Source organism: Schistocerca nitens, chromosome 5 (genome assembly GCF_023898315.1).
Source record: "Schistocerca nitens isolate TAMUIC-IGC-003100 chromosome 5, iqSchNite1.1, whole genome shotgun sequence".
NCBI lineage: Eukaryota > Metazoa > Arthropoda > Insecta > Orthoptera > Acrididae > Schistocerca > Schistocerca nitens.
In genome coordinates, this window is record NC_064618.1 from 327,922,937 (window position 1) to 327,942,606 (window position 19,670).

Here is a 19,670-nt window from a genome sequence, read left to right on the forward strand (position 1 = left end):
TTTTAACCAGAAAATAATTTTTGGAAAAACAACAGGAGCAAATTTTAAAAGTTCTGTTTAGTATCTTAGTTTGATATTGGCTGTTATGTAGAGAAGATTTAAAGAGGTGTTTAATTAAATCATATTTAATTAAATCATAATACTAGGGAGAACACAGTTCCTCTAAATTGAAATTGTATTTGGAAGAAGTCCTAAATTTAAATTTTTCTAATGTTCTATTTATTATCTTAGTTCAATATTTGATTTCAGTTTGAAGGGAATTGGTAGTCCTGATTATGTATGCCAAACTGATGGAAATATCAGGGAAGAAATAATTATTATGAACTGAAAATAGTATTGGAAAATCAGTGATGTATACATGTTTTAAAAATGTATTTATTATCTGAGTTCAGTAGCGGAGTTTGATGTGAACAAAATTTATAGAGCTTAGATTGAATTAATAGTGATATCAGAGAGAAAATAAGGATTCTAAATTAAAAATCATATGGAAATGATCAACAGCAACATAAAGTTACATTTAGAATTAGAATTCAGAGTTGCCTTTCAGTTTAAAGAATCAGTATGGTATGAATGAAAAAATTATTATTCTAAACTGAAATTATATGGAAATGGACAACATTAACTTTTATTGAATTTTTTAATTTCTATTTATTTCTATTTAGTGTCCTTTTCATTTTTGTTGTTGTTGAAGTTATAGTCAGAGTCTTGATTCAGCATTGGATTTTAATTTAAAGAAAACTTATGGAGTTAGTTAAATATACTAACCTTACAATACTACAGACATTAGTGAGGAAATTATTATTATTATGAACTGAAACTAGTATTTAAAATTTGGAGAATTAATCTCTTTTAAACTTCTATTTCTTTTTACAATGGTATTGACCAACTAGGATCACCTTAACAACTTCAGTTCCTCTTCTTCCTTTGTTGTTGTTTCCTATTTTTCCAGTATTCCCTCATTTTCTCCCCATGAAGTCTCTTCCTTTCTTCTTATACATGTTGTTCCCGATTTTTTATTTCTTCTGCTTTGAAAGCCTTCCAAATTTAGTATTTTGTTTTTAAAATGGTTTCTTTCTGCTATTTCTGATTCTTTGGTGTTGTTTCTTTCAAGATCTTTTCTTACTTCTGTAATCCATGCTATTGTCGATTTCATCTTCCAGAAATATAGGAGTATTTGTTTTGTTAGTCTATTTCCATCCATTCCGTAGAGATGTCCAACAAAGGTTAATCTTCGTTTGGCCATTACTTCAGATATTTTCTCTATATTTTTGTATATCTCCTCATTACTTCTTATTTTCTTTTTGTTTCTTTCTTTATCTTTTAATTTTCTATTTTTGAAATTTCTGTTTAGTGTCTTTATCCAGTACTGGGTGTAAATTTAAAGAAAACTTACAGGGCTTGTTAGGTGTACTAAAGTTACAGTAATACAGATATCAGTGAGGAAATAATCATTATGAGCTGAAATAGTATTTGGAAGTTACAAGAATATATTTTATAAAAAATTCTATTTATTTTTTTAATTATTTCCCATTTATTTTCCTAGTTATTTCTAATTAGTATTCTATGATTTTTCTGTTTTTTATCTGTTTAGCATCTTATTTAATTTTGGATTTCATCATCATCATCATTTAAGACTGATTATGCCTTTCAGCGTTCAGTCTGGAGCATAGCCCCCTTATAAAATTCCTCCATGATCCCCTATTCAGTGCTAACATTGGTGCCTCTTCTGATGTTAAAACTATTACTTCAAAATCATTCTTAACCGAATCCAGGTACCTTCTCCTTGGTCTGTCCCGACTCCTCCTGCCCTCTACTGCTGAACCCATGAGTCTCTTGGGTAACCTTGCTTCTCCCATGCGTGTAACATGACCCCAGCATCTAAGCCTGTTCGCCCTGACTGTTACATCTATAGAGTTCATTCCCAGTTTTTCTTTGATTTCCTCATTGTGGACACCCTCCTGCCATTGTTCCCATCTACTAGTACCTGCAATCATCCTAGCTACTTTCATATCCGTAACCTCAACCTTGTTGATAAGGTAACCTGAATCCACCCAGCTTTCGCTCCCATACAACAAAGTTGGTCGAAAGATTGAACGGTGCACAGATAACTTGGTACTGACTTCCTTCTTGCGGAGGAGAGTAGATCGTAGCTGAGCGCTCACTGCATTAGCTTTGCTACACCTCGCTTCCAGTTCTTTCACTATGTTGCCATCCTGTGAGAATATGCATCCTAAGTACGTGAAACCGTCCACCTGTTCTAACTTTGTTCCTCCTATTTGGCACTCAATCCGTTTATATTTCTTTCCCACTGCCATTACTTTCGTTTTGGAGATGCTAATCTTCATACCATAGTCCTTACATTTCTGATCTAGCTCTGAAATATTACTTTGCAAAGTTTCAATCGAATCTGCCATCGCATCTAAGTCATCAGCATACGCAGGACTGCTTGTGTTCACATATCTTAATTTCACCCAGCCAGTCTATTGTTTTCAACATATGATGCGTAAATAATATTAACAACAGTTGAGACAGGTTGCAGCGTTTTTTTACTCCTGAAACTACTCTGAACCATGAACTCAATTTACTGTCAACTCTAACTGCTGCCTGGCTTTCAATGTAAAGAAAATTTATAGCCCGAGGAAATAATTATTATGAAATGAAACTAGTATTTGGAAATAAGGAAATGTATTTTTTTTCAGTTTCTGTTTATTTTTTCTATTATTTTTCTGATTCTTATCTGTTTAGTTGTATTAATTTTGTATTACCTTACTGTTGTTCCTGTTATTTTTAAGTTCTGTTCAGTAGTTTAGTTCAGCGTTGGTGCAGACGAATGGCATTTAGAAGCGGCCTCCGTGTGTACAGAGGTGTCAGCCAGACGGACAGATAGACAGACAGTGGCTTAGTACCTGGGGCGGCTGCAGGGAGCAGGCGAGCAGCCCAGGCCTGGGGGCGACGGCCTTCGCCTGCCATGCTAGCGGCGCCGCCAGCGACGCGGCCAGCAGCCAGGCGGCGGCGGCGGGCAGCGCGCCCACGCTGTTGTCCGCGGCCGGGCCGAGCAGCGCGTGCGCGCACACGCACGTCACCAGGTAGGCCGCCGCCGCGCCGAGCAGCGCCTCGCCGCCCACGAACGCCGAGCACCACGCCTGCAACCACAAAACGCGTGCGCTACAGCTGGCGCGCCTTTGAGCTTCAACAGAGGGCGCCGCAGGTCTACCGCATATAGAGAGCCTGTATACAGAGAGAGTGGCCATAGGTGAAGTTGCCCGTGATTGGTTGATTAGCTTTGGCAGAAAAATGGCGCCAAACGTCTCTCGTGCTTCCTATGTTCGCCGTGCTTTTGAGTTGAATTGAAGTTCAGAGGACTTTTCGAAACGATTAAAAGGTATTTGGATTATTGGCAGACTTGTTATGCGACAGCCAGGGGTCACGCATCGAGACGTGGAGCTAGAGAGCCTGTATACAGAGAGAGTGGCCATATGTGAAGTTGCCCGTGATTGGTTGATTAGCTTTGGCACAAAAATGGCGCCAAACGTCTCTCGTGCTTCCTATGTTCGCCGTGCTTTTGAGTTGAATTGAAGTTCAGAGGACTCTTCGAAACGATTAAAAGGTATTTGGATTATTGGCAGACTTGTTATGCGACAGCCAGGGGTCACGCGTCGAGACGTGGAGCTAGAGAGCCTGTATACAGAGAGAGTGGCCATATGTGAAGTTGCCCGTGATTGGTTGATTAGCTTTGGCACAAAAATGGCGCCAAACGTCTCTCGTGCTTCCTATGTTCGCCGTGCTTTTGAGTTGAATTGAAGTTCAGAGGACTTTTCGAAACGATTAAAAGGTATTTGGATTATTGGCAGACTTGTTATGCGACAGCCAGGGGTCACGCGTCGAGAGGTGGAGCTAAAGAGCCTGTATACAGAGAGAGTGGCCATAGGTGAAGTTGCCCGTGATTGGTTGATTAGCTTTGGCAGAAAAATGGCGCCAAACGTCTCTCGCGCTTCCTATGTTCGCCGTGCTTTTGAGTTGAATTGAAGTTCAGAGGACTTTTGGAAACGATTAAAAGGTATTTGGATTATTGAGAGACTTGTTATGCGACGGCCAGGGTTCACGCGTCGAGACGTGGAGCTAGAGAGCCTGTATACAGAGAGAGTGGCCATAGGTGAAGTTGCCCGTGATTGGTTGATTAGCTTTGGCCGAAAAATGGCGCCAAACGTCCCTAGCACTTCCTATGTTCGCCGTGCTTTTGAGTTGAATTGAAGTTCAGAGGACTTTTGGAAACGATTAAAAGGTATTTGAATTATTTAGAGACTTGTTATGCGTTGTGCATGCCCGTTCGATTTAGTACGTAATTATCGTTTGCGATCTTAAGTACGAGTTGAAATAATGAAGCGTTTTGAGATGAAGTCGGTAGGCCTATAAGTTTGAAGTAAACACGTTAGTAATTGTACAATATTGATCTTACATCTGTAATTCGTTCTGCAGACGTTCGTAAACGATGCCAGGTTGTGCTGCATTTGGTTGTTCCAATAGAGGGGAAGGTGGATTTCGCATGTTAGCATTTCCAAGAAGGACGAAAGCAGTGGGCAGTCGCAGTCAACAGGGCTGACATAAATCAAACAGGAGCCTTGTGGAAACCAACCAAGTACTCTTATCTATGCGAAGTAAGTCGTTTTTGCTTTTTAATACGTATAAAACAACTTGCAATATACGTAGTTAAATTTGAAAACAGACCTGTAAATTGGCTGTGTGGAAATTATTATAACACATTATTCTTATAACGAATGATTTCGCCATATTGTCTTGTGCTTTTGATTCGGTGAGTTTGTACTCCATTACTCTACTACTGACCATTCAAAAGTCCCGCCCGAAGTTTGGCAGAAAAATGGCCGCCGTATCGTTCGGTTGGCCACCCTCTCCCTATACAGGCTCTCTAACCGCATAGAGTAAATATCTCTGGGTTGAGCATTCACATGCGCAGAATACGTTTTGTGTTGTCATCATACACTGCCGGCCTGATCTCGTGTTCTCGGGACGACGTGTGTTTGTCCGTATAGCGCCCTGTATATTTAGAATGTCACTACATCCCTAGTACAGTCGGATTCTTTTCGTATGTGTCGTGCATTATTTATACAGGGTGATAAGTATTTAAACCGACAAACTCTGGGAGGATGTAGGGGACATCAAAACAAATATTTTCCCCTAATGTCATTTTTTCCTATTAGGATTCACACAACGAACCATTGTCTCGAAATTTGGTAGAAAATCCGAAGAAATTCTGGTCGTATGTAAAGTACGCAAGCGGCAAGACGCAGTCAATACCTTCACTGCGCAGTGCCGACGGTACTGTTACCGACGACTGTGCCGCTAAAGCGGAGTTATTGAACGCACTTTCCCGAAATTCCTTCACCAGGGAAGACGAATGGAATATTCCAGAATTTGAAACACGAACAGCTGCTAGCATGAGTTTCTTAGAAGTAGATACCTTAGGGGTTGCAAAGCAACTCAAATCGCTTGATACGGGCAAGTCTTCAGGTCCAGATTGTATACCGATTAGGTTCCTTTCAGATTACGCTGATATAATAGCTCCCTACTTAGCAATCATATACAACCGCTCGCTCACCGATGGATCTGTACCTACAGATTGGAAAATTGCGCAGGTCGCACCAGTGTTTAAGAAGGATAGTAGGTGTAATCCATCAAACTACGGACCTATATCATTGACGTCGGTTTGCAGTAGGGTTTTGGAGCATATACTGTATTCAAACATTATGAATCACCTCGAAGGGAACGCTCTATTGATACGTAATCAGCATGGTTTCAGAAAACATCGTTCTTGTTCAACGCAGCTAGCTCTTCGTTCGCACGAAGTAATGGCGTATTTCTAGGTTTCCGGAAGGCTTTTGACACCGTTCCTCACAAGCGACTTCTAATCAAGCTGCGGGCCTATGGGATATCGTCTCAGTTGTGCGACTGGATTCGTGATTTCCTGTCAGGAAGGTCGCAGTTCGTAGTAATAGACGGCAAATCATCGAGTAAAACTGAAGTGATATCAGGTGTTCCACAGGGAAGCGTCCTGGGACCTCTGCTGTTCCTGATCTACACTCCTGGAAATTGAAATAAGAACACCGTGAATTCATTGTCCCAGGAAGGGGAAACTTTATTGACACATTCCTGGGGTCAGATACATCACATGAGCACACTGACAGAACCACAGGCACATAGACACAGGCAACAGAGCATGCACAATGTCGGCACTAGTACAGTGTATATCCACCTTTCGCAGCAATGCAGGCTGCTATTCTCCCATGGAGACGATCGTAGAGATGCTGGATGTAGTCCTGTGGAACGGCTTGCCATGCCATTTCCACCTGGCGCCTCAGTTGGACCAGCGTTCGTGCTGGACGTGCAGACCGCGTGAGACGACGCTTCATCCAGTCCCAAACATGCTCAATGGGGGACAGATCCGGAGATCTTGCTGGCCAGGGTAGTTGACTTACACCTTCTAGAGCACGTTGGGTGGCACGGGATACATACGGACGTGCATTGTCCTGTTGGAACAGCAAGTTCCCTTGCCGGTCTAGGAATGGTAGAACGATGGGTTCGATGACGGTTTGGATGTACCGTGCACTATTCAGTGTCCCTTCGACGATCACCAGTGGTGTACGGCCAGTGTAGGAGATCGCTCCCCACACCATGATGCCGGGTGTTGGCCCTGTGTGCCTCGGTCGTATGCAGTCCTGATTGTGGCGCTCACCTGCACGGCGCCAAACACGCATACGACCATCATTGGCACCAAGGCAGAAGCGACTCTCATCGCTGAAGACGACACGTCTCCATTCGTCCCTCCATTCACGCCTGTCGCGACACCACTGGAGGCGGGCTGCACGATGTTGGGGCGTGAGCGGAAGACGGCCTAACGGTGTGCGGGACCGTAGCCCAGCTTCATGGAGACGGTTGCGAATGGTCCTCGCCGATACCCCAGGAGCAACAGTGTCCCTAATTTGCCGGGAAGTGGCGGTGCGGTCCCCTACGGCACTGCGTAGGATCCTACGGTCTTGGCGTGCATCCGTGCGTCGCTGCGGTCCGGTCCCAGGTCGACGGGAACGTGCACCTTCCGCCGACCACTGGCGACAACATCGATGTACTGTGGAGACCTCACGCCCCATGTGTTGAGCAATTCGGCGGTACGTCCACCCGGCCTCCCGCATGCCCACTATACGCCCTCGCTCAAAGTCCGTCAACTGCACATACGGTTCACGTCCACGCTGTCGCGGCATGCTACCAGTGTTAAAGACTGCGATGGAGCTCCGTATGCCACGGCAAACTGGCTGACACTGACGGCGGCGGTGCACAAATGCTGCGCAGCTAGCGCCATTCGACGGCCAACACCGCGGGTCCTGGTGTGTCCGCTGTGCCGTGCGTGTGATCATTGCTTGTACAGCCCTCTCGCAGTGTCCGGAGCAAGTATGGTGGGTCTGACACACCGGTGTCAATGTGTTCTTTTTTCCATTTCCAGGAGTGTATATAAATGACCTGGGCGACAATCTGAGCAGTTCTCTTAGGTTTTTCGCAGATGATGCTGTAATTTACCGTCTAGTAAGGTCATCCGAAGACCAGTATCAGTTGCAAAGCGATTTAGAAAAGATTGCTGTATGGTGTGGCAGTTGACGCTAAATAACGAAAAGTGTGAGGTGATCCAAGTGAGTTCCAAAAGAAATCCGTTGGAATTCGATTACTCGATAAATAGTACAATTCTCAAGGCTGTCAATTCAACTATGTACCTGAGTGTAAAAATTACGAACAACTTCAGTTGGAAAGACCACATAGATAATATGTGGGGAAGGCGAGCCAAAGGTTGCGTTTCATTGGCAGGACACTTAGAAGATGCAAAAAGTCCACTAAAGAGACAGCTTACACTACACTCGTTCGTCCTCTGTTAGAATATTGCTGTGCGGTGTGGGATCCTTACCAGGTGGGATTGACGGAGGACATGAAAGGGTGCAAAAAAGGGCAGCTCGTTTTGTATTATCACGTAATAGGGAGCGAGTGTGGCATGATACGCGAGTTGGGATGGAAGTCATCAAAGCAAAGACGTTTTTCGTCGCGGCGAGATCTATTTACGAAATTTCAGTCACCAACTTTCTCTTCCGAATGTGAAAATATTTTGTTGAGCCCAACCTACATAGGTAGGAATGATCATCAAAATAAAATAAGAGAAATCAGAGCTCGAACAGAAAGGTTTAGGTGTTCGTTTTTCCCGCGCGCTGTTCGGGAGTGGAATGGTAGAGAGATAGTATGATTGTGGTTTGATGAACCCTCTGCCAAGCACTTAAATGTGAATTGCAGAGTAATCATGTAGATGTAGATGAAGATGTAGATGTAGATTATTTAAACCGGTGGAGGCCATACCGGGGAGGGACACTATGAACATAGTATGGGACAATAAGTTGGGAATGTGGATCTCACGGGAGGCGTGCCAGAGATGAGTCCCTGCAGTCGCACTATCCCTTGTGTCCTCGGTGGCTCAGCAGGATAGAGCGTCTGCCACGTAAGCAGGAGATCCCGGGTTCGAGTCCCGGTCGGCGCACGCAGAGGTCGTATTACCGCATTGTCTCTGTTTGCTAATGGAGCGATACACCTGGAGTGAGTACACTGATATGGTTGGTGCGTACTACGTAGCGCACCACAACGGACGAGCTGCACAGCGGATTTATCAACAACAATATCCTAATCGCCGTATCCCGCATCATACGACCTTTGCTGCTGTGTCTTTGTGAGACCGGGTCATTTAGCAGATTACCTGGACAGGACGCCGTCGCACGGTAAGAACGTTGCAATTTGAGGAAGCTGTCTTGCAGCATGTGGAGCGGGATCCATCAATCAGCACTCGTGCAATTGCACTAACATGGGGACAAATCAGACGAATGTGATAACAGTCCTTTGAGAGCAATTGTTACGTCTATTTCACTTACAGCGTGCCCACAACCTGGAATCAGCTGATTATCCACCCAGAGCACAGTTTTCGCAGTGGTACCTGGAACAGTGTGAAATGTATCCTACATTTCCATCCTCTGTGTTGTTTACCGATGAAGCAACGTTCGGGCGTGATGGAGTCTTCAACATTCACAATTCGCATGTTTGGAATGGGGATAACCCACATGCCACAGTTACTAGCGCTCATCAAGTGGCGTTCTTCGGTAATGTGTGGGTCGGTGTTGTTGGGGACTGTTTAATTGGGCCATATCTGCTACCTAGGCCATTGAATGGCAGGCACTATTACAATTTTCTCGCCAGAGCACTGCCAGAATTTCTGGAAGACGTCCCGCTCCCTACAAGACAACGCATGTGGTTCCAACATGACGGGGCGCCGGCACATTTCAGCCGTCGTGTGCTTCGATTCCTGGACCGACGGTTCCCAGAACCGTGGATTGCCAGAGGTGGTCCTGTACTATGGCCTGCTCGATCCCCAGATATGTCTCCTCTGGACTTTTTCGTGTGGGGACAGATGCGAAACCTTGTTTACGCAACTCCTGTTGTATTAGAATGCAACGCAGGAAATTCATATCCTTCTATTTCCATGTATTGTACTATAGATTTTTCCTTATTTTGTTACCTGAAGATATGACATTTCTGTGTCTTTATATATATTAATTGTTTTACTATTTGTATATATACATACACTCCTGGAAATTGAAATAAGAACACCGTGAATTCATTGTCCCAGGAAGGGAAAACTTTATCGACACATTCCTGGGGTCAAATACATCACATGATCACACTGACAGAACCACAGGCACATAGACACAGGCAACAGAGCAGGCACAATGTCGGCACTACTACAGTGTATATCCACCTTTCGCAGCAATGCAGGCTGCTATTCTCCCATGGAGACGATCGTAGAGATGCTGGATGTAGTCCTGTGGAACGGCTTGCCATGCCATTTCCACCTGGCGCCTCAGTTGGACCAGCGTTCGTGCTGGACGTGCAGACCGCGTGAGACGACGCTTCATCCAGTCCCAAACATGCTCAATGGGGGACAGATCCGATCTTGCTGGCCAGGGTAGTTGAATTACACCTCCTAGAGCACGTTGGGTGGCACGGGATACATGCGGACGTGCATTGTCCTGTTGGAACAGCAAGTTCCCTTGCCGGTCTAGGAATGGTAGAACGATGGGTTCGATGACGGTTTGGATGTACCGTGCACTATTCAGTGTCCCCTCGACGATCACCAGTGGTGTACGGCCAGTGTAGGAGATCGCTCCCCACACCATGATGACGGGTGTTGGCCCTGTGTGCCTCGGTCGTATGCAGTCCTGATTGTGGCGCTCACCTGCACGGCGCCAAACACGCATACGACCATCATTGGCACCAAGGCAGAAGCGACTCTCATCGCTGAAGACGACACGTCTCCATTCATCCCTCCATTCACGCCTGTCGCGACACCACTGGAGGCGGGCTGCACGATGTTGGGGCGTGAGCGGAAGACGGCCTAACGGTGTGCGGGACCGTAGCCCAGCTTCATGGAGACGGTTGCGAATGGTCCTCGCCGATACCCCAGGAGCAACACTGTCCCTAATTTGCTGGGAAGTGGCGGTGCGGTCCCCTACGGCACTGCGTAGGATCCTACGGTCTTGGCGTGCATCCGTGCGTCGCTGCGGTCCGGTCCCAGGTCGACGGGCACGTGCACCTTCCGCCGACCACTGGCGACAACATCGATGTACTGTGGAGACCTCACGCCCCACGTGTTGAGCAATTCGGCGGTACGTCCACCCGGCCTCCCGCATGCCCACTATACGCCCTCGCTCAAAGTCCGTCAACTGCACATACGGTTCACGTCCACGCTGTCGCGGCATGCTACCAGTGTTAAAGACTGCGATGGAGCTCCGTATGCCACGGCAAACTGGCTGACACTGACGGCGGCGGTGCACAAATGCTGCGCAGCTAGCGCCATTCGACGGCCAACACCGCGGTTCCTGGTGTGTCCGCTGTGCCGTGCGTGTGATCATTGCTTGTACAGCCCTCTCGCAGTGTCCGGAGCAAGTATGGTGGGTCTGACACACCGGTGTCAATGTGTTCTTTTTTCCATTTCCAGGAGTGTATATTTATGCATTTATGTCGGTGTATAATTGGTTTGTTTCGTAAATACTATTTGTATTTTTACGCTGGGTCTTGCCTAGGGAAAACTATGCTATGGAACGAATACATCGATAGGTCGTGTGGAGAACCAAAGTGTTTAGGATCTTTGGTAGTGTTAACTCTGCCACGTGGAGCGCGGTTCAAAAATGGCTCTGAGCGCTATGGGACTCAACTGCTGTGGTCATCAGTCCCCTAGAACATAGAACAACTTAAACATAACTAACCCAAGGACATCACACACAGCCAAGCCCGAGGCAGGATTCGAACCTGCGACCGTAGCAGTCGCACGGTTCCGGACTGCGCGCCTAGAACCGCGAGACCACCGCGGCCGGCGTGGAGCGCGGGCAGAGCAGACAGAGTCTGGCTGGATGAGGGCGGTCGAGCAGGTGTGCTGAGTGACGCTCCCGCGAGCTGCCGCGCTTTCGGGGTTTGGCAGCATGTAATTGCGCTCGACTTGCTATGTCGACACGGTGTCGCGGACGGGAAGCATTAGCTGGCGCACATCAAGAGCCCGTTTCGGCTTGAGACCGTGTCGAGAAGAAGGCGCGCCAACATCCAGCTTCTGCAACAGCGACGGCCGACAATGAGTGACTGTCGCCACCTCCTCGATCGACGACTTCAAACCTTCAATCAACCAACAAGGAAGACTGGTAGCACGTAAAGTTTTAGAACTGTATGGCAGACCTCAGCTTTTCAAACTGTTAAATTTTTCTCACTAAATTACAGCAACGTAGCATGAACCTTTGTTGCTCATTGTCCCAATTGCATTACCAAGCAGGGTCCCTTCCTTTTCCGGAATGAACCCGAGTGTCGTTAAAATTCAAACGCCAGCATTAAAGTGATATCATTCGATTTCACTGCTTTAATTTCAAAGTTCAGTTAAGGTATTCATAGCTGGCTACAATATTTAGATTACACAAGCACAAATTAAGAGTGCGAGTTTTGTTACCGTATTTTAGCTTACCTGTGACTGCAGCTCAGCTTGGTACATACTAAATTTTACTATTGTTAATTGTTCAGAATCATTTAATTCATGTTCAAAGTTAAATCTCTTATTTCTAAATTGCGTAGATTCAAGTAGCTTTTGAAATGATTGTTGAGGTAGCCCAAGACTAACCGTATTTTACTGAATTTCGATGTGCTTCCGAAACAAAGCTCACTATTAATTTCAGTCACTAAATTAACTTTCAATTTTCCGGTTTTATTAATTCTTTTGCTAAATTAAGTCAGAGTGTAGAGAAATTTATTACTTCTGACAAACTTTCAGTTTTCACACTACACGTGTCAACCTTCAGTTGCCACGCTTCTAGTGCTAATTATATGTATAATAACTTTTCTTTTTCAGTTACTATAGTAATTGTCCATAGGACTGGCGACCGTAATTTCCCCCAAACCTCAAATATCTAATTACCACTAGTTAATTGTTAACGCAACGGCCGCACATTTACTTTCTTTATTAACTTTACCCCTTTTCAAAATTAATTTCCACCAGTTTAATTTGCATTTTTCCTTTCATTTAGATGTAACCCTTTCCTCCCTCTTTACCGACAGATTAACTTTGGTGACGATTGCTTTTCCCAAATTTCCATTAAGTACACGCGGTTTAATTTTTCACTGTCATTAAGGTCGATAAGTGAGGAGGAGGTTACAAGAAGAGGATCTGGTTGTTCAGATAGTAGCAGCAGCAGGAACAATTCAGGATACTCCTAGGGTTTTTGCCCGTGTCAGACAGAACATGATCCGACGGTGTAACCTTTGTTACTGTGTCATTGGAGGCATTTTTAAAATCTACTGTAATTGAAACTGGGTTGTGTTAATCTGTTGTCTCTTGGTCATAAAAAATGGAAAAGTGTTTGTTGGTTTAATTGATTTGCCGCCAGAGAAATCTTCCTCTACTGGTTTAAATACTTCTCATAGGAAAAAATGACATTAGGGAAAAATATTTGTTTTGATGTCCCCTACAACCTCCAAGAGTTTGTCGGTTTAAATACTTTTCACCCTGTATATGTTGCGCAGACATTTTAACAGTATCCATTTGATACCGGGAATAAACCAGCTACGTAACTTCTAAGGGTAAGTGATACTGCATTCTGCTTCTTTGCGATAGCTGTCACTGTTCAGATACACTCGATTTTTGGTAGTTTTCGGTATGATACGGCACTTTATAGTATTAAAGAGCCTGACGTACATTTTTGCAGTGATAGTCTTGCAAAACGACTTGACAGTACGCTAGTACTTTTGCAAGTGTCCGAAAAACACCGAATTTGCCACACCTTAGCGATTATATCCCTGCTAATTCGTCCTTTTTTTCTGCTACTTCTGCATATTTATTTTCTCGTTTTTGCGACCTAAAGCACAATTTTTCTTACTGGTGACACTTTTAAGTGTTTATTTAACGCATTTTACGTACTTGCTCCCAGTTTATTAAATAAATAGTAGACTGAGTAATAAGGGGGGAAAAAGGCGATCGGAGAATAAATGTACTGTAAAGCAAATAAGTTGGTCATGTAACAGTCAACCCATATAACACCATTGAGGGAAGTGGAAAGTCGCACAAATGAAAGAGTTTGGGGACATGTTTACTAATATTTTACGCTTCTTAATCAAATGGTGAAGAAAACAAATTGAAGGTAAAATACACCAAAGAAGATGAATGTGTACTTTGATTAGCTACACTATTGTGTTTTTTATTTGATTTGTGCAGAAAATATATTTAAGCTGAATGCAGAAATTTCACACAACACAACATACAATATCTACAAATTCCAATCACTCATAATCATTCTCCATGTCCTAGACACACTTAACATGGTCTCCTACTGTAACTTTATAGCAAACAAAAAGGTTTGGACACACATATTATACGAAGACAATTACAGACTCCCACTCTATTGAATTTATGTGTCTCTCGTCTTTCAAATCTATATACATAATCGAAAAGTCACTGATAAATGCATGGAGGATAGTATTTGCTTAAACAACTAACCATTCCCTTTCCTGCTCCACTAGCAAATTTACGAGAGGAAGCGATTGTTTGTAAGCTTTTGTACGAGCCGTAGTATCTATTATACAGTCATAAAATCGTAGAAAAATAGGTCTACAGAATCAAGCCTTAGTTATAATGCGTCTCGAAATTTTTGAACATATACTGTGTCTCTTACTAATATGATAACTATAATTAGAGCTACATGGTATGTACCCATGAAAAGTTACTATCCATCCTTTCACATATTTTTCTTTACATCCGTAGCAACAACAGTAATTCACCATAGCTATTACACTATCAACAAACGGTGAAAACACAACAAAAACTCTTGATATTATAAACTTCAAACTCTGCGGAAAGCACACACGCACAGCGAAGTCCCGAAAACACGTGACAATTCTGGTTTAATGTTGACAACATGCGCAGAATGCAATGCTCACTCCAGAGATACTTACTCTATGGTTTACCGTCCAAGCAGTTTTTCTCGGAAACGATGCATTTAAACTTTTTCCGCGGAAATGCATTTTCGGCACACTGATATGGCCAAACAGACTGCAGAAAATTGCAGTGTCTGGAAATTGCTAGAAAATGGAGAAAACGAAGTCAACTTCAGATTTTCAAGTGAAACATAGGACAAAGTTACAACTTGGCCACTGAAAAATGTCACTTCAAGGTCATTCAGCAAGTGCAGCTTAAATACGCATATTTAAGAATTTAGTTTGAAAGGTCTCTGTTGGATTCCTTTCATGTTTAATTTCTTAAATCTGTTGTCATTTACGGCATAAATTCCTCTTCTAAATTTACTGTGGCGTTTCTGACTATCTGGGAGGAGACTGAGTAGTGGAACGTGTTACTTTTACACATAAACAAGAACGATCTGTCACACTACTACACTTTAAAACACAGTTTATATGCAATTCATGTCACACAGTCTCATACGGAACCTACATCCGCTTTGTTTTATATACTGTATATGATAAGATACTGTCATCCCCCTTCCCTTCTGTGTGAGAGGATGAATGAGCAAATGTATTTCTAGTTGCATGCTTGAGGGTAGCAGACAAGGCTGTCTGCTAGAGAACAGTAGGACCAACGTCGGAACAGGTAGCTACGCTTTCTAAAAGCAAAGAGGTTTCTATCCTTAGTATGGTCCTGTCCGTCCGTTGTCATGTTGGTATAGGAAGCTGCCCCTCTGGCCACTTCCGTTTGTATTTGTGAGCCACCCCTCAGGAAGGGACCAGGCAGTCTGTCCGTGGCGAGCGTCTGAAGTGGTAAGATCTCCGGCTAAACGCGTGTCTGCTAAGTCCGTAGGACAATGGATTTCTTAAGTTCAGCCTAACTGAAAATTTAATCACCTTTATTTCAGGTTTAGCTCTAAAATACCTAATGTTATCTTAAATTGCAGCGCAGTGTAATTCTCGTGTGAAGTTCAGAATATATTCCGGTAGTTGCTTTGTCACTACTTTGTGAGTAAAGTGGAACCACGTGTTGATCAGTAACTGTAACTAAGTTCATCAATCTTAAATGCGAATGTGCGTGAGATTATAACGTCTCGTCTTGACAATAATTTTCAATATAGCAACTTTTCTTTATGTTCAACCCACGTGGGGTGTACTTTGTGAAACCAGTACCACGTGCTTATACAATTGTTTGACCCATCAGGTTAATAGTAAGACGATAGTAACCAGTTCGAGGTTTTTCTTTTTGTAAATTGCTTTTCGATCTAATTTATTTTAATTATCAAAATTATTGTGGAGTTATACGCTTTGTGTAAACCAAGTTGACCACGCGAAGCATGTGGTGTAATCATCAAAGTAGCCCTCAGCTATTCTTTTTGGGAAGATTTCACAGAGAGTTAGTATGAATTTAGTATACCAGTGTGTGGTAATTACATGACGGACAGGATTGTGCTACGAACGTAATTTCTTTGGGTGAAAATTGAATCGGTTGGTAGTGGTTAATTTTCTGTTGCATATGTTTCAACGTTCTTTGTGTGTTGTTTTATGAATGCAGTGTTGTATGCAGTCTCCCAATCTTGGCTCCATATTTGATGTGTTCCGTAAGATTACAATCTCACATTTTCACAATCCTAAATAAGGCACCAGTTTAGTTAGGAATCAAGTTTAATATGCTGAGATTTCAATGATCAATGTTAAAATAAATTTCCAAACATAAACTGATTTATTTCTTTTTATTTAAATTCTCTTTTATATATATATATATATATATATATATATATATATATATATATATATATATATATATATATATACGACAACTATATATATATATATATATATATATATATATATCACCGGTTGTCGTATGACTATTAAAAGATTATAATTAATGTTAGTCTGGTTGGGAATTTGGTAAGCTAGAGTGGATACCTGGTGAAACAGTTGCGCAGTAATGCTAGGTTAACTTCCCCACATAGCTCACAGCTTTTAACCCACTTTTATGGTCTTGTCTATCAGTTCCGCATACACCACAAATTAAAGTAACAACGTTACAAGTTAAAGCGTACCTCTTAAATAATTCATACTACAAAGTCAAGGATAATTTATGTAATACAGAGTAGGGAGCGATAAGAAGTTAATATCATTTAATAATAAACAGTTGCTACTCTACAGTACACTGTCACAGCTTAATGATTATTACTGTAAAATCCTATTCTCAGGATTTGTAAGTACAGTTTTAACATTAGCTCGACATCGCATTGACTGTGGTGAGTTGCTGACTCAGATGGGCCAAGGAGACAACACAAGAAAATCAATAGCACGGCGAAAGTATCAACCGCTCCTGATGCCATCCATATACAGTGAAGAGCCAAAGAAACTGGTACACCTGCCTAATATCGTGTAAAGTCCCCGCGAGCACGCAGAAGTGCCGCAAGAAGACGTGGCATGGACTCGACCAATGTCTGAATTAGTGCTGGAGGGAACTGACAACATGAACCCTGCAGGACTGTCCATAAATCCTTAAATGTATGAGGGGGTGGAAAGCTCTTCTGAACATCGCATTGCAAGGCATCCCAAATATGCTCAATAATGTTCATGTCTGGGGAGTTCGGTGGCCAGAGGAAGTGTTCAGATTCAGAAGAGTGTTCCTGGAGCGACTCTGTAGCAATTCTGGACGTGTGGGGTGTCGCAGTGTCCTGCTGGAATTGATCAAGTCCACCGGAATGCACAATCGACATGAATGGATGCATATGATCAGACAGGATGCTTCCGTACGTGTCACCTGTCAGAGTCGTATCTAGACGTATCAGAAGTCGCTTATCACTCCACCTGCACACGCCCCACACCACTACAGAGCCTCCACCAGTTTGCACAGCCCCTGCTGACATGCAGGGTCCATGGATTCACGAAGTTGCCTCCATACCCGTACGTGTCCATACGCTCGATACATCCGACCAGGAAACATGTTTCCAGTCATCAACATCCAATGTCGGTGTTGGCGAGCACAGGCGAGGCGTAAAGCTTTGAGTTGTGCTGTCATCAAGGGTACACGAATGGGCCTTCGGCTCCGAAAGCCCAAATCGATGAAGTTTCGTTGAATGTTTCGTAAGCTTACACTTGTTGATGGCTCAGAATTGAAATCTGCAGCAATTTGCTGAAGGATTGCACTTCTGTCTCGTTGAACACTTCTCTTCAGTCGTCGTTAGTCCCGTTCTTGCAGGATCTTTTTCTGGCCGCAGCGATGTCGGAGATTTCGTGTTTTAGCGGATTCCCGATATTCACGGTACACTCGTCAAATGGTCGTACGGTCAAATGCTCATTTCACGGCTACCTGGGAGATGCTGTGTCCCATCGCTTGTGCGCCGACTGTAATACAACGTTCAGACTCACTCAAATCTTGATAACTTACCATTGTAGCAACAGTAACCGATCTAACAACTGCACCAGATACTTGTTGTCTTACATAGGCGTTGCCGACTGCAGCGCCGTATTCTGCTTGTTTAGTGTGTGTGTGTGTGTGTGTGTGTGTGTGTGTGTGTGTGTGTGTGTGTGTGTGTGTGTTTGTGTCTGTGTGTGTATGTATGTGTGTGTTTGTGTCTGTGTGTGTATGTATGTGTGTTCGTGCAGTGCAGCGTGTATTTGTGTGTAAAGTAGGCAGTGACCAGTGATGTGACACAAGTGAATAACGGAAAAGAAATTTTTTCGTGAAAAATAATGGTCCGTGCACGACAATGCATGGTTCTAATAAGTATCAAAAATTGCATGCGCTAAAATGCGATTTTTCACAGGGTCATATCTCGGATTCTATTGATGACAGAGAAGAGTCGTTTGTTTTGGATAGTCCTTGGCCTAGCGACCATTTGTATACCGGTCAGAAGAACGGGCATATTGAAGCTATCCTACAGTCAAAGTAAAAATTTAAACATTATGCACTTCTTCCACCCCAGGTACATTGCACAAATCCCTTAGTTACTTCATATTCATGTGATCTGTAGAGAACCTTAGATGGCTTATGGCCGGTTCCTAGGAAAACCGGAAAAACCATCATTTTTGTTTACCAAACGTACCAATTGTGGAGATGGCCACTTCTATAACTTCTGTTTACGATAAGTCGTCAAAATTTTTACTATATGTTCTTATGCCGATGGTCTTGGGGAACTTCGAAACTGTTTTCGGTATCACTACCCGTTATCGAGATCTAGAGTTCAAAGTTACCATAAATATGCGGAAAACCGCAAAAATATGTTCTTAAGATATTTATTTAGAAGCGCCATTTTCCAGATTTCGAAAATCTTTACTCGTCATCAATATACTCCCAAAAAACGTTGATTTTTGGGTACCAAAAATACCAGTTGTGGGATAGCCACTCCTATAATTCCTAAGCATGGCAAATCGTCGAAATTTTTACCTCATATGGTCTTAAGATGACGTTTTCCGGGAACCTTGAAAACTTTTCCCATCCTATTAGCCGGCACCGATATACAGAGGTTCAAAGTTACCTTACTTATGCACGAAAAATATGCACAAAACACCCGGTCAGAGGCGTAAATATAGTTTTACTTGACGTAGTGAATATATGGCAAGGGCTCTGGGATTATCGAAAGGGTTTTGAGGTCACCAAACTATGTTTTTAATCGCCATTTTTTCACCAATAAAACCTCATAAAGTGCTGTCTCTTTATGATGGACACTTCACACTTATACAAGCTATAGGTGTGATTATTCGATGGTGTCACTTGACGGCGTAAGCACCTAACAGAAAATTATTTTGTAAAGCGAAATTCTTTGTACCTGCAGATCAGACACCACATTTTGTGGTACACTGTAGATGCATTTTTATGTAACGTAGTGCAAAGCGGAATTTCACTGGATGTGAGACAATTTTGTGTTAACCTTACATTATGCATACTTAGTTCACCTGTTTGTTGTTTATTTGTGTCAAAGTATGTAAATATGTCGAAGTGTACAAAGTGTCGAAACTTTACTGACCTAAAGAATTTGATTTATTAAAGCAGCACACCACGCTGTAACAGGGAAAAGAAGGGAATCAGCTGAAAAATGCTACTGTCGCACCACAAAAAAGGCGAATATGCC

The 19,670-nt window shown here is 43.2% G+C and overlaps 1 protein-coding gene across 1 annotated transcript in view; it reads right to left on the bottom strand.

Moving 5' to 3' along the window:
- The window catches only part of LOC126260430 (resuscitation-promoting factor RpfA-like), a 94,554-nt gene that overhangs the window by 12,845 nt on the left and 62,039 nt on the right, over positions 1 to 19,670 (bottom strand). The window contains exon 4 of the mRNA XM_049957758.1: positions 2,907 to 3,143. Within this exon, the coding sequence (XP_049813715.1) occupies positions 2,907 to 3,143 (237 nt within the window). The remainder of the gene's footprint in view (positions 1 to 2,906; positions 3,144 to 19,670) is intronic.